We start from the raw sequence: 15,657 nt of genomic DNA, 5'->3' as shown, positions 1-15,657 counted from the left end.
TCTAATCCCTACTATAATGCCATCTATAAAGCAAAATTTCCTTTCAGGAGTGTGGAGCAGATAGGCAAAATGTTTCTTTTAAAAGAGAAAATTTGTAAAATTAAGCTTTTATGCATGAAAATATTAGGGAAAAACTTCAGAGAGAGAAGTTAAGAAAATAAGCACTTTTTTTTTTTTTTTTTGCCTGTTACGTTCCAGCTCCTCCTCACATAAGATACACTGATATTACAGAACTGTATTCACAGTGAACATGCAGTTCTGTTTTATCTTTATTTTGTATAATACTGGGTAACGTTCATCCCTGCATGGCTCCCTCCACCCAGTTGCCCAGAACACTAAACCACCATAGCTTCTTTGTCTTCCCTTCTGGTCACATCTAGCAAATCACCATGTTTGGTCAGACCCACTTATTTAGCATCCTTCCTACCAGGCCTTCCTCCACATTCCCATACTTCTTTAAAGCACTCCTCCTTTCTCACCCTGATGACTGCAACTGCCTTGATCACTTCCTGTCCCCCCAGCCCCTCTTGCACACAGCTATCAGACTGACCTTTCCACAGCACATCCATTATTAGGGTGTTCACTCTGGAGACAACACGACACCCCCATCCCAGAGAAATAGTTTTATGCAGATCTTGAAGATCACTTGGGGGAAGGTGAGACGTTTCTCATAGGTTTAGTAATCCAGAAACTTTCTGGGAGTGAAGTTATTCAGACTCCAAACGCTTACCTTGGATACGCAAAGTTGTTGAAGCCTGTCAGGGTGAAATGGATGGTCCTGACCAGGTGCCAGTGGTGAGGAGAGACAACCCAGAGTCCCTGAGAAACAGCCCCCTTGACCCAGCAGTTTGTGCAGTAGAATCCCTTTTGGCAATGGTAGAGCCCTCCGACCTCCAGGCTTCCCTCCAGAGAAGGAGTTTCAACGTATGCCCAAAAGGCATGACGAATCCATTTCTCATCACTTGTGGTCCTCTAAGTGGCACTGCAGAGGCTCATAGTTAATAAAAATTCTGTTCTTGCACTAGATGATATCATATTTTTCCTCAGCCATTTTCGCCTTTGGGGACTTTTTGGACCTTTGCTGGAGAAACACAAAAGATGTGTGCATCTCCTTTTCTCTGTGAAGGAAGCCTTCCTATAACACCAATCAAAACATGCAGTGCTGGACATATGTATTAAGGATGTACAGTGAGTAGAAAATCAGCCCTCCTGCCAGTCCATATGACCAAAAACAAAAAAAAATGGCAATCTCCGATAGAGAGATTTGAAATTACAAAGGATTAAGATGCTTCAGAGCAAACAAAAGAAACTTCAGGGCAGGGGGAATGATACTACTTCCTAAATGTGAAGATTTTTCTCCAGTAATAAGCCTATCATTTGTAGAGTGCTTTACTGTTTGCAAAACCCTTCTGCATATATTTTTCTCATTTAATTCCCATAGCAATTGTGTGACATGTTGTGATTCTGCTTTACAGATATGAAAATTGACCCTCAGAGAAATTAATCAGAATGCCCCTAATCTCATAATTTAATAAGTGACAGAGTCTTGACTTAAATTTGTGTCTTAATTCTCCTAACTCAGTGCACTTTCCAGTCTACCATATGCTCATTATGTAGGTGGTTGCATGTGACATAGGAAGTAGGGTAACGTTTTATTTTATCTATCATTTTCTGTAACTTATAAGTAACATACAGAGCATAAGATGGGTGCCATTTCCTACATAGTGATTACTTTTCAGATTGCATTTCAAGATCATAGTTAAGAGGTTTGTTTGTCCAGAAGAAGGTGAGGCCACTCCCTTTGTTAAAGTGTTTCATTTTGCTACACCTAACTGCACTGCAGGCTTTATGCTGCCTCTGCCCCATTACTGATGGATAATTAAACGCCAAGATCACTGCTAGGAACTTTCTCTGAGAATATGCCATCTATCCCATGTCACCACTTCTTCTTTGCCTTCAGAGTGAAGATGTGCTCTTCAGTAATGTATCAGGAACACAACTATTTGCCCTTTGTGATACTGAGATATAGATAGATAGATAGAATGATAGGTAGGTAGATAGATAGGTAGATAGACATAGATACACACACACACACGTACGTATAATGATAATACTGAAGGCTGAAAAGTAAGGGTGTCTGATCGCAGACACCTCTTCATCATTTCTGTTATGAGGGATGAAAGAAGTAGCCTGCATGTCTCAGAACTGAAATTCACCGACAAGCTGGCACTCATGTTAACCAACTTTTGACTAAGGGAAAATTTTAATTGACTTCTTTTTCTCTGACTGGTTTTATGGTCAAAAGACAAAAATGCAAACTGTTAACCCACTCCAAGCAGTAATGATTTAAAAATCATTACGGTGCTGTATAGTTTACGAAGTCTTGTTGTGTTCTTTTCTTTAGTAAGATAGAGTTACCCCCAATTTACAGATGTGAACGCTGAAGTCTGTTGACTTGGCCATGGTCATACAGCTGTTATCTGATTTGGACCCCAAATTTCTCATCCCAAACCTCTGCACTGATTCACAGATTCTGAGCTGACTGCGTGCGCACACACACCTTTGTGACTTGCAGGAAATAGAAATGAAAACCAAAAAACCCTTATAAAGTGCAGCCGTATAATGTAGTTATTCTTGTTGCTCCTGATAATATTATAGACCCACATTTCTACGTGTGTTTTCATGTACTGTGTTCTCGCGTTTTACTTACACTCCAGTGCTTAACAATTGCATTTTCAAGCATATGAATAGAAAACGCCCAGCTGCCCCACCAGACCAGGTTGACATAATATGAGCTTTCTGTTTACTCACTGAATAGGCACAACTCGTGCCCTGCCAGCTGCTTTGTCCACAGTCTTAACCTTGCTCTGTAAGAACCACCTGTATGAGTGGCTGGATGATGAATTCTATACTCTGGTTTGCCTTGGGATCTTCTGTTAAGATTGACTCAGATAATACCTCTGAGCGTGAACAATATACCACTTTCTGAAATAGGTTTGGACCACTGCAGCCAGGTGGACGTGGACTTCAAAAACACCGCATTGAGAAGGAATACCATTTATGGGGAGCTTCTTGGATGAAGAAACTGTTGAGAAAGAGAAAAGCTTAATGCTGCACTCAGGATACCTGAGTACTGGGTCAGGGTGTATTAGTATTTGGAGTATTAGGACTGTGAAGAATTGCCCTGTCCTACTCATTTTAGATAGCAAATTGCTCTAAGATCACGGTGTAGAAGCCAGATTACATCCTTTTTACTGGAGGTGGGAGATGATTCATAAAAGACACCTATCCAGAGAAACGGACTTTTTAACAGTGGAAACTGATACCAGGGTCACTTCAAGATCCAGCAGAAACTTTGGTAGTAACTTAAATAGCGAAAAAGACAAGTCTGTGACTCAATGCAGAGAAAGCCTTTTCCGTACATGTAACCTGATGGCTACACTGAACCTGAATGTCAGTCCTTTTCAGGACTTAGAAGCACTTGTAGTTTCAACGCATAAGCAACTAGCAATCATCAGTACGTCAACTAAAACTCGGAAATTCATATTATTTAAATAAAATCTTCATGCTTTAATCAGTGCAGTCATTAAGGAGAGTTTACATATGTGCTTTACTCTTAGTCAAACAAAATCAAGCACCTCCTCATGCCCCGATGACATTATACCTTATTTGAACACGGGCCGAGCATGTTGTTGCTGGAATACGGGGAAGAGATGGTGTTGAGTTCGTCTAAACCTTTCCAGTTCCATTTGTAGACAGAACCTTGAGATATTTGGAAACTGCGTTTCTGCTGCCTGCAATGATAGTTGCTCTACTGGAGATGTAATTGTGAGTGGGCTGTGACACCGGACTTGTTTGTTCCAAGTGACCTTATCTCAGTATCAAAACTTGGCCCAGGGCTTCCCTGGTGGCGCAGTGGTTGAGAGTCCGCCTACCGATGCAGGGGACACGGGTTCGTGCCCCGGTCTGGGAAGATCCCACATGCCGCGGAGCGGCTGGGCCCGTGAGCCATGGCCGCTGAGCCTGCGCGTCCGGAGCCTGTGCTCCACAACGGGAGAGGCCACAGCAGTGAGAGGCCCGCGTACCGCAAAAAAAAAAAAAAAAAAAACTTGGCCCAGGGCCTTGAGGGCATCCCTCCCCATTCAGTCAGGAGAAGCAGGAGCGAGGGCATGGGTGGAGTGAAATGTGTGACCAAAAGTGAGGAGCTGCTTTCCATTGAGATTAGCTCCCTACCACAGAGAACTCGATTTCTAAACTGTTTAAACTTGGTCTGCAGGGGATTATTTTGTGATCCTTGTGTGCTTCCTGCATCTGTTTAGTCTTAAGTGCTTCCTAAAACATTTTTCAAAATCCACTCGTGATTTTCTAATCCTTCCTAATACATGCGCTGCTTAAAACGCAACTCTTCTCTTTCTTTAATCCTAGCTTTGAAAATGCAAACCAATGTGTGAGCCTTGAGAACAGACTGGAAAAAATGAATGAGGGCTGTTGGATGCATAGCTGAATGTTGATGGTTCTGTTCATGCACCTTACAGAAAATTTCAATTTGTGTCTGCCTGGTCACTTCAATATGAAAAGTTAAGGCATTGTCATTCCAGCCATTGTTTATGTTGGATTAGGGTGAAATAAATGTATTGCACTCCCTCTGCTGGCTCTGAAGCTGTAACAGCTTATTAACTAGACCTATTTTTAGATGTATTTCCCCATTTTTTTAAAAAAAGCAGTGTGTAGAAAAAGCAAGCAAAAACTGGGAAAGCTGTTAATTTTATTGTTCATTTAAAATGTCAAGAAAAACAAACATCTGCTCAATGTCTTTGGTTCGGATGAGCAAGAAAGCCTGCAGGTTTAGGCCTTTCAGCACAATAGTAAGAAAAAGGGGGGGGCACCTCCCTTCTCCCTGAGGCATGCCTCTGACAGCCTTGTAAAAATTACTTGGTCCCTTTCAAATACTGAAATAATCTTTTCCCAGGGCTAGTCAATAAGTATGTTTTGTATGTTCAAAACAGTCCAGGAAAGTAACAGCATTTGTTTGTCTTGGGGTGGGAAGGAGGAGAGAAGGTGTCTTTCTCCTGGTGTCAGAAAGGGAAGCTAAAAGATCACACTGAAACGTTATACCCCAGGGAAGGCCACTCCCTTGCCGGAAAGCGTGTTATCCACAAGGCTGGAAGAGAATCACGGCACTGTGGAATTTTACAGCAATGGTTCTACTCATGAGTGAGAAGAGCCTACCAGGAGAGCAGAATGCTCCAGGTGTCAGGGGGTCCTGAGGACCCCGAGCCCTGTTTCTCTCCTATGAATCAGCAGATTGAGGTTTTCCTGCAAAGGCGCATCCTGTGCCTGGGCTTCGCTCTCTTCTTCTGCTCTTGCTTTGCTCTCTTCCCCAGGCGTCTGGATGCCAACCACATCAGCTCCGTGCCCCCCAGCTGTTTCAGTGGCCTGTATTCTCTGAGGCACCTGTGGCTGGATGACAACTCTCTGACAGAAATCCCTGTCCAGGCTTTCAGAAGTTTATCAGCGCTGCAGGCCATGACCTTGGCCCTGAACAAAATACACCACATACCAGACTACGCCTTTAGAAACCTCTCCAGCTTGGTGGTTCTGTAAGTTTTATTGATTTTTTTTTTCCTCTTTCTTTTAACAGTTTCTAAATTCACTGTAACACCTTGTAATTCACTGTAAGACCTTGACCTTAAACAGATAGCCCTTCAGACTTTGAATAGGGACATTTTAAGGGAGGGGAAACCCCCCAAAATGACTCATAAATGTTCTAATTGTGTAAAAGAATTAAACAGCATTTATCGAGCACCTGCCAAGGGCCAAGCACTGCTAGGCATTCAAAGATAACAAAGTATGACCTCTGTCTTAGGGAAGCCATTGTGTATTGTACAGGTAATCACCACGTTGTATGGTTAGTCCTGCGACCGAAGTTAATAAAAAAAATCCCTTATTTCTGATAATAATTTATAATGCAGGTCAAATTGAAATATGCCCTTCTTATTATTTAATAAGAACTTCTTGACCCCCTTCCAAGGGAACAGAAGCAAGGAATGAACCCTTGACAGCGAGCTATGCATTTGTATGGCTTTTTTCCTTTGAGGTCCAGATTTCACTATTTCAAGTAAATCAAAAAGATTCTCAAGTAATAGTTTGAAAACTAATCAGTTCAAGAGTGTAGAAGGATGTCCCACGTGTATAACTATGTCGATCAATCCTGATATAGGACAACAGTAGCTGCTTGACAGCCTCTGCTCTTGACAGAGCAGTTTGCATGGAGACTTCGTGGAAGGCGTCTTCTGCACTATTTCTGGCTTTGCTCCATGCCCCCCACCAGCCCATCGCTGTCTTCAATCACTCCACTTTTCCTGATGACACGTCAGTCTCTTGCACTGCAGTATATACTCCTCTGACGGCTGGCCAGCATCTCATCCATCTTTTTAGGCTCCCCTCAACCCTCTTTCCTCATGTGTTGCATGTAAAAAATCCTCAATAAATGTCACAAAGATGTCACATGAAACCAACATATATTTATTAGAATGAAAACCTTAGTCTGAAAGGATAGGACATGTGGGGTGATAGTAACGAATTTCTACACTGAATTTCACGTACAAAGGTGACGCTTCTATCCCACCAGAAGCTGGGTAGGTGCTTTAATTTTTCCCTCCACTAGAGGGAATGGATTTGCAGAGATCCAGCTATTCTTTTTCCCCCTGTCTTTAAGCCCATTTTCCAAAAACCCCTTTGGGACTTGGTCCGGTTTTCAGTTATGCCCACAGCTGTTCTCACTGGCCCTGACCTAACCAATTTAACCATTGAGCCAAAGATGATAATTAGAGTCATTTATACTACGTCAAGATAACTACTCTCCTTGGGCAGCCAAAACATCTGATCGCCATTCTCTGTGGCTGAGATTGTCGTTTCCTCTTAACCTGTAGCCCCACCCTGGGAATGTAGCCATGATAAGCCATCAGCTTTAATAGAAAATGTGCTTAGTACACCTAGGACCTTCCTTCCATCCTTCATTTGTCAGTGTTGGTCAGAATCTCTATTTAGTATCCTACATCCCAAAGCCACACTGAACAACCTGAATTTACTTTAATCAGTCTCGTTGCTCACTCCGTGATTATCATACACTCCACGCTATCTCAAACCCAAAAGGTAAAACTGTGACGGCCTATTAAATTCTGGGGTATAGCATCATCTGTGGTAAGAGTGAACGGGGCGGATAGCCTTTAAAACAAACAAACAAAAACGTTAAACAAAGCATTTCTTATATATAATCAGTGCATTCTTTAGCATAAGTTTCTTTGGATTTCAGCAATCAGAATGTTGTGTGTAAGCTTCCATGTGCAGTGTGCCTTCCTGACCGTCAGTAATGTTCTCCTGCAGGCATCTCCATAACAATAGAATCCACTCCCTGGGAAAGAAATGCTTTGATGGGCTCCATAGCCTGGAGACTCTGTGAGTTGACCTTTTATTTGTTTCCCTTTTTTCAGTGTTTTCAGGACTATTCTGAAGGAATCGAAATAGCCTTCAAGTCAGACTTGCTATTTGGTTTGGTTAATTGCCTGAGCTTTAAACAGATATTTACAGTGGCTTCATCTTACCCACCCACACACACACCCTACAGAGCTGAACAATAAAACAGATTTTGTTTTAATCTATCAAGAGTGATAAATTAGTTAGAACCCTTATAAGCTAAATGAGATGTCCTCTACTGAGCAGTGACTGTTTGCTTAGGAATGTGTTCTGTCAAGGATCAGTTCCATATTGTCACTCAGGCTCACTATTCATGAGTCTGGTCCAACCCCCCCGAATGAGAGGATGCAGAGTAGCAAATGCCAAACTCTGTCCAATCCAGAAGGAACAGGCGTCTCATTAGCACATGGTGAAGCTTCCTGCTGAAGCAACTCGGAAGTCTACAAAGTAGTAACAGTAGTACATTTATTGAGTGTATCTCTAACCAATATTGTACTGAGCACTCAGCATACATTGTTTCAGTCACTCCTACAAGCATGCCATGAGAGCAGGTGCTACCATACCATTTTAGGCTCCAGTAAGGTTAAGTTACTTTATCAACACGACATAGCCAGTCAGTGCATAACTGGGATTTGCTTCCTTCCCTAGTTTGACTCCAAAATCCATGCTTACCACTATACCCTACTTCCAAAGAGTGGGTCAAAACCTCAGTTCTGAGTTGGTCTGTAATAAAAATACATAGAGTCCAGCCAGCTGACCACCCAGAGCCACAGCGAGAACAGTTCTTACAGGCCTCCCCAGGGCTGAGCCGTTTCCTAGGGGAGGGGCTGCTCTTCATCGCCCTGTTGAGTAAGAGGCCTAATGAGGGTGCTCACAGGCAGTGAGGTCACCTTGCGTGCTGGGAGAGGAAGTGGCTCCAACTGCGCCCTCCTCACCTCCATGTTTCTAACACTCAAGTGCAATAAGCCACACAGCGCCGCTGACTCTGCAACACTGGCTCTGACCAGGACTGCGGAAGGGCGTGACCAAAGACCACATCTCGTATGGCTTTGGAGCCCTCGTTCATTTGCATACAGAGCTTAGCACTTTGTACCTGGTCAATTTAGCTTCTAGCCAGATCTGGGTCCACTCATTTCCTGCGGGACCTGACAGCTGTCCTTCCAGGGTTACTTAAGTCACTCTGTGCTTCCTCTTAGAAAGGAGGAATCATCCTCAGAAGGAGACGCCAAAGGTGAACTTGTCCAGGCAGGACTTTGAAGTCGACTTAAAGGCACAGGCAAGCTGTTCCCATCAGCGGCTTGGAAAAATTAGAACATCTCCCTTATTTACACAAAGGCCGGGCTGGGGAATATTAGCAATGGATAGCACCTTCCAGTCCTTTTCAACACAACAGGAACATAAAAACAAGATGGGCTTTGATAGGTATTTCCATAAATAGTCTTCCTCACCACCACCACCCCCACCACCACAGGGCGCTTGAGGTAAGGACCCAGGATTGCAAATTCATGCAGTACATGCATTCAGGGCAAATTCATGTGAGTCTCAATGTCCCCTCTTCCCTCGCCTTGCCCAGGGCTACAGAGGCTCAGTAGATTGGTTACTCCCAACCTCTTCCTTTCCCTCACTAGAAATCTAAGTAATTTATAAGGACCCAATCCTCGTTTAATCAAAACAGAGCATCTGGAGAGATTTACAAACAGGAAGAAAATTTATGTCCACAAAAGACACAAGTTTCCTGCCTGCTGTATAGCTTAAGGATGGTTTGTGCCAGACAAGTAGGAATCTTGATTCATGTTTAACTTGGTCAAATTATCTCTCTCTTAAAGTTAAATAGGAATTCTTCCCCACAGAGGAAGATCTAACCACATCTGATTGCCTGACCAAAAGGTTTTTCTGCGTCATCTGGGAAATCTGCCGTTCCCAGAGACAAGGAGGAAATTACTTTTTCATATGGAGATGTAGATAAACGGTGGAGTTAAGTCTAGAAAGCGCTTGTGAGTAATGGAACTGAAAAGCCATTTGTGTCATAACAGAGAAACGAATGATTTGAGATTGTTTGGCCATTCCGTCTCTATGCAGGAAGGATGATAGAGAGCTTTGCCTCACAGACGTCACCCTTCGGATCTGAATCTTTATTTGTGACCATGTGGAAATTCTAGACCTGAGGTTCTTCCTGAGAGTACCCTGTACCACATAAGCCTCTCCAAAAGTAGGCTACCATCCTGGACCTCAGGCTGGGAGAAAGACAGGAACTGTACCAGAGTCAGGAACAAAGCCACTCTCCTAGATGTCCTCTAGGACATCTGAAAAGCATTGGAAAAAGTCAGAGAATGGAGGAGGGGACCGGAAAGCGGATGTGGTTCAGGAGCCCCGAGGAGGGTACAGACTAGCTGGCAGCTTGGTGAGCGGGGTTCGGGTGAAGAGCTACAGCGGCCAGCCGCCAACACCTGGCCAAGCGTCCCTCCCGCTTGGACATTCACGCTGCTGTATGTCCCCTCCCTTCTTTTAATGCCCAGTGCCATTGAGCCGTGACTTTTTGAAATTTCTCATGACCAGTCTAATGACCATTTTAATGCAGATACTTGTGGAATGATGGTGGTCAGACAACCAACACAATCTCTCTTCATTAAGAAAAGGAATGAGAATTGTTATCGATGATACTGGTCCATGGGAAGAGCATGTTAACGTTCCTTGTAAATGTAATATATATGAATTTTTAAGTGAAAAACTGAACATATTATTTACTTATTTTCAGAGATTTAAATTATAATAATCTTGATGAATTCCCCACTGCAATCAGGACACTGTCCAACCTTAAAGAACTGTAAGTAGGACAAATTTAGTGGGAGAACTATTCTTTGTGAATTTATATTAAAGTATGTTTGACGATTGCATCTAATACGACTTACTAGAAAAATTTAAAAGGTCATGTAAATAATGATTAACTACGTCCAAAATATATTTTAATTTGCTTCTATCACCAACAAACGGCAGATAACCATTTTTTAATTTATAATGGATTTCTCTAATATATATATATTAGAAAAAAGGATACATATTTCTTTAAGCCATACTCTTTTTCTAAGCCACATTTTCCCAACATTTATATACGTTATAGGTTTGTAGAGAACTCTATCGGAATTCAGTTATTTGCTGAGCATTTCAAAAAGACAAACTTTCCTAGGTTGCATAGGACTGGAGGAACACAATATATGTGCCTAGTGTAGTGCTAGATGCCTTCATATACATTATTTCATATTTTTTAATGTTTCATAAATCTTATTTAATTCTTAAAGAAACTCACCATTTTACTACAGTAAAGCGAACTTTCAGCTATGAGGTTGCATATATTGTCTTTTATATATTATAATTACTTGTCTTTGTACCTAAACATGTGAATAACCTATGTAATGTTCTAACACTTGGAAAGGAAAATAAACACAGAGCCTATTCTCTTGGCAGAGAGAAATAAGACACACAGCTAAAGGAGGTAGACAGCAGGGCTTGTTTATAAGAAAAAACCTCTATGTGGTTCTGCCTCAGGAAACCCCACACGGGGCTTAGCTGGGAAGTCATCATTGTCTGGGTCAGGCAGCCCCAAGACTGCCATTCACCTCATTCAGCCACAGGCCCACGTAGACCAAAGACCATTGACTCTACCCCTCTGCCAGTCAGACAACATTAGCACTGACAGATGAGAATCAATTTGTTATTACAGACTCACTGAGCTGGGGCACCTTTCTTCAGCTCAGGAAATTTTGTCCTCATAAGGAGATTACTTAACTCTCTACTTCACTGCAGCTTAAGTCAATTTTCTCTTCTCCTGGCTTTAAATGGGGTAAAGAGGAGCGATCATAATCCTCTCTCCAAAGATGGTTTCCTCGGTCTCAAGTTGTTATACCATGATGCTCTATTGGATATTAACAGATGGATTTTCTTTTTATAGCATTAGGTTGTAAGTTTCCATAAAGCACAGTTATTATTTTCAGATTCTTTATTCCTCTTTCCAGATGACAGCTTGTGATATCTTTTTCTCCTAGAGAGTACGTGAGGGCACAAACATTTCAAAATGCATAGAGGAATTTAACCTTATCCTCTAGTTACTAAAATTGCTGATTATTTCCACGGGTTTGGTGAGGGGACTATTAAATGATTTTACCCCACAGGTTATTTTCTATAAATTATCTTTTCCTCTCTTTCTAGAGGATTTCATAGCAACAATATCAAGTCGATACCTGAGAAAGCCTTTGTAGGCAACCCTTCTCTTATTACAATGTAAGTAGCCATAGTTCTTTTCGATTTTTCTATCCTGCAATATAGCATGAATTGCACTTTTAAGCATACTATATTTGCCCAAGTTTTGTCTCGGTCACTCTAGTGTATATGGAGATGTTTTGCTAAGTTTTAGCCAAATGCTGAAGCAATATTAGAGATTCTTTTTCTTAGGACCTACAATGTGCATTGCCTTATGTTTGGTATCTTCAAATGCCTTGTGTCACTGCACAATAATCTTATGAAATGCTTTTTCGCTTATCTCTATTTCCTAAGGAATAAAACTGATTTTTAGAGCATCCATGTCAAGGTCACCTAGTCATTCAGAACTTGAACCCAAGTATAGTAGAAACATAAATTATTATGTTCTCACCCCCAAAAAGATAAATATATGATAAATAGTTAATTATCTAGGTTGGGGGAATCCATTCACCATGTATACATATATCCAACCAACACACTGTAAGCTTTAAATGTACAATTTTGTATGTCAATTATACCTCAATAAAGCTGAAATAGAAATACATACATACATTATTATATATGATAGAGGTCCTTTACCGCAAGGAGGGGGAAATGAGGAGACTACTGCTTTACGCTAAGTAGCCATTCGATACCCATTCATTCTCGAGTCCAAACACTGAGTTACACTTATACAAACTAGGATGTAATTCTGGAAAGGTGCATATGTTCTAGGAAGGTGTATATGAGGATCTGTATGCCATAATGGCATAAGATAGAGTTACAACTTCAAAGTAGGATTAATTCTATGTTTCATAGTTAGCACAAACAGAAAATTGATCCTGTGTAGGTACATATAGGAAGGTGAAAATACGTAAGTAATAGGCTGGCTCTTAATTAAAAGACAACTGGCAGGTTTGGGACATAGTATTGGCCTAAGGTCACGGGTGGGGGGTCTGAAATATGGAGGAGAGTAAGGACGACTTCTGAAAAGGACTCTAGAGCACTTCCTGGCAGATATCCGGCATCCTGCGCCAACTTGATAGAGAGGCTTTCTGGAGCCGTGTAGCATTTGTCACAAATGCGCTGGAATCCCAATTAGCCCTGACAACTGAGAAAAAAAAATACCATTCATCATTTCTGAAACGTTCTGACAGTATGTTGGCAAACTAAGGGGGTTAAAGTTTGTTGCCAGTAAACATTAGTTCTCATTAGAGAGTATTTACATACTGAGAAGTTGGCAGATTGCATTGCCTTTCTTTGCCCCTTCTTTCCTTGAAGCCACAGGACTGGTTTTCTTAATCACCCTTTTGATATGTTAATACCCCTTGAAGAGGACTAACAGCCCCCCAATACTTATTAGCACTTCTCTCCACTCTTTGCTGGCCTTGACTGTTTTCTCCCGGAAGCTCTTCTGTCCTTGCTTCTGCCTCCATGTCTATCTCTGTCACCACCGTCCCCGCCCATACTCCCCCCAACCCAGATTTCTTTGCTTTCCTTGTCCATTGGCCACCCAGGCCTCATTTCTTCCTCTGTAGTCCCCATCCTATCCATAACTTCTTTCCATCCCCTCTGCCACCAGCCCCTCTGCTACCCATTACCTCTAGATTTCTGCCAGTCTAAGGCTCACCCCCCTGCCTCTACCACTAGCACAGTGCTCACCCTGGAAGCACAGCATCCACGTTGTCATTCTCTTGCTGTGAAACGTACAGTCAGTGTTGTCTGTTTACATTAAACGCCAACTCCTTTCCCTGACAGTCTCAGCTTTCCACATGGCCCAAGCCAACCCTCCTGACCCATTCCTCAGTTACCTTATGCCATAACCCAGACCAACTAAGCTACATTCATAGGACAGATCCCCTCCTTTATTTCCTTTGCTCCTATGATTCCATCCCCTAACTATGCTTGTCGAAATTCTGTTTTCCAGGGTCTATTTCAAATGGCATTTTCATGAAGTTTTTCTCGACCTCATGAGAGAACTCCCTCCTGAGAACCCTATAGCTCCGCCTTGTGTTTGTGATACTTATGCCTTATGTACATAAGCATGTGTATTCATAGCTGCCCATTGTACTTACATGCACGCAGGTATATGAACATAATTACATACAAACAAGCACATAGTGTAGATAAGGGATAATGTAATATTCTGAGGACAACTCCATTTCTAAATTGTAAGATGTATAGTCCTCCTATAATCGAAGAGAATGAAAAAAAAGAATATATGTGGATATATATATATTCCTGAACCACTTTGCTGTACACCTGAAACTAACACGACGTTGTAAATCAACTATATTTCAATAAAAATATTTTAGAAAAAGATTTATAATAAAAAGATGTACAAGACAAAACAAACAAAAAAGACCTGTAGTCCAGCTCTAGCCCTTCTCTTACAGTTGTCTAATCGAAGGGAAAAGAAGAAGTCAGAGGGTGGGAGTGCGGACGGGGATTTGGCACGTTGAGTGACAACTATATCCCAGGCCCTGTGCCAGATGTTACATGTGCATTAGCTCTTTTAATGTGTACACAAACCCCACTACTAAGTATTATTACCTTAGTTTAACAGATTAGAAAGTTGAAACTCTGGGAGATAATGAGCTTACCAAAATATCTGAGCCTCAGCTTCTTCCTCCAAAAATGAGGGAAATAATACCTAAGTGTCTATGCCGTGGATCTTATAAAGTTGGCAGTGGATTAATTGAGCTCTAGATGTGAAAATGCTTTGTCAACCAGAGACTCATATCCCCTTATTTGTTTGTTTTATCCCAACTGATTCCAAGCTTCTTTAGGGCAGGGACACCTTATCATTCTTATTCACATCCCCAGCATCTAGCATAATGCCAGGCACATAGTAGATAGCTAATGACAGCCTCCTTAATAAATCAGTCTTTAACGGCAAGCAGTACCTACCCTCATGCTTTGAGCATAAGAGACACCAATAAATATTTGTTGAATTTAATTGAACTGGAAGGATGTCTCAGCTAAGAACTGTTTGTGGGACTCCATTGACCAGGTGGTTCAAATACCTTTACATTGAAAACATCTGTAAAACAAAATATTTCTGAAGTTCTAATAATGTCTTACCTTTTAGAGCAATCATTGATTTTTTTTAAATCTAATGTAACAAAAACCCAGAGTAGCAAATTTCCTCTCAAATAATTTGAAGGATCCTTTGTGTGTGTGTCATAAGATTTGACCAGAGGATATGACCCTCATGTGACTATATAGAACTTCATCTTTCTTTAGCTAATGATATAACCGCCAGCACCTTGAACTACCTTTTGCCACTCAATGGATAGGCCACAGATATTGGAGGCAGAGGAAGAGCTTTAAGTATAACTGTAGTCAGTTCACTTGCTTTTCTCCATAGGAGCTGACATTCATATCTGCCTTGCTGTCAGAGATTTTCAATTTTATGTAGTATGGATTTCTCACCAAAAGTCTCATAATACAAATGAAAATACTTTTGAGGTTTACCTGAAACCAAGTAATCAAAATTACACAAGTACATTGAAGGCATTTGTTGAAATTCTGAACAGGTGTTCATTTGTCATTCAAGTTTTATACTAAGACGTTGGTCTTTGGATTTTTTCAGACATTTCTATGACAACCCTATCCAGGTTGTTGGGAGATCTGCTTTTCAACATTTACCTGAACTAAGAATACTGTAAGTGTTTATTTCTCTTACAGATCATTTTCCCTTTGCAAGGTTGCTGTGAAGACCAAATGAACATTTCAAGTGCTTTGAAATGGCCATAAAAATGACCCCTTCCTAGAATCTTCTCCCAGTAATACTCATGTACTCCTCCTTCTAGGACTTTGAATGGTGCCTCACAAATAACTGAATTTCCTGATCTAACTGGTACCGCGAGCCTGGAGAGTCTGTAAGTACTTGAGTAGGCTCTTGACTTTGCCCAGAACTTGCACTACCCTTCAAGCCTGACCAGT

At 41.5% G+C, this 15,657-nt stretch overlaps 1 protein-coding gene across 3 annotated transcripts in view; it reads left to right on the top strand.

The window, feature by feature from the left end:
* The window catches only part of LGR5 (leucine rich repeat containing G protein-coupled receptor 5), a 119,209-nt gene that overhangs the window by 89,258 nt on the left and 14,294 nt on the right, over positions 1-15,657 (top strand). The window contains exons 5-10 of one of the 3 annotated variants that reach the window (XM_060164842.1): positions 5,385-5,600; positions 7,387-7,458; positions 10,232-10,300; positions 11,680-11,751; positions 15,305-15,376; positions 15,525-15,593. In XM_060164842.1, the coding sequence (XP_060020825.1) occupies positions 5,385-5,600; positions 7,387-7,458; positions 10,232-10,300; positions 11,680-11,751; positions 15,305-15,376; positions 15,525-15,593 (570 nt within the window). The remainder of the gene's footprint in view (positions 1-5,384; positions 5,601-7,386; positions 7,459-10,231; positions 10,301-11,679; positions 11,752-15,304; positions 15,377-15,524; positions 15,594-15,657) is intronic. The other 2 variants (XM_060164844.1, XM_060164843.1) reach the window with 2 other exon arrangements.

This window comes from Lagenorhynchus albirostris, chromosome 11 (assembly GCF_949774975.1).
Source record: "Lagenorhynchus albirostris chromosome 11, mLagAlb1.1, whole genome shotgun sequence".
NCBI lineage: Eukaryota > Metazoa > Chordata > Mammalia > Artiodactyla > Delphinidae > Lagenorhynchus > Lagenorhynchus albirostris.
This window is presented reverse-complemented; position numbering and strand designations above follow the sequence as displayed.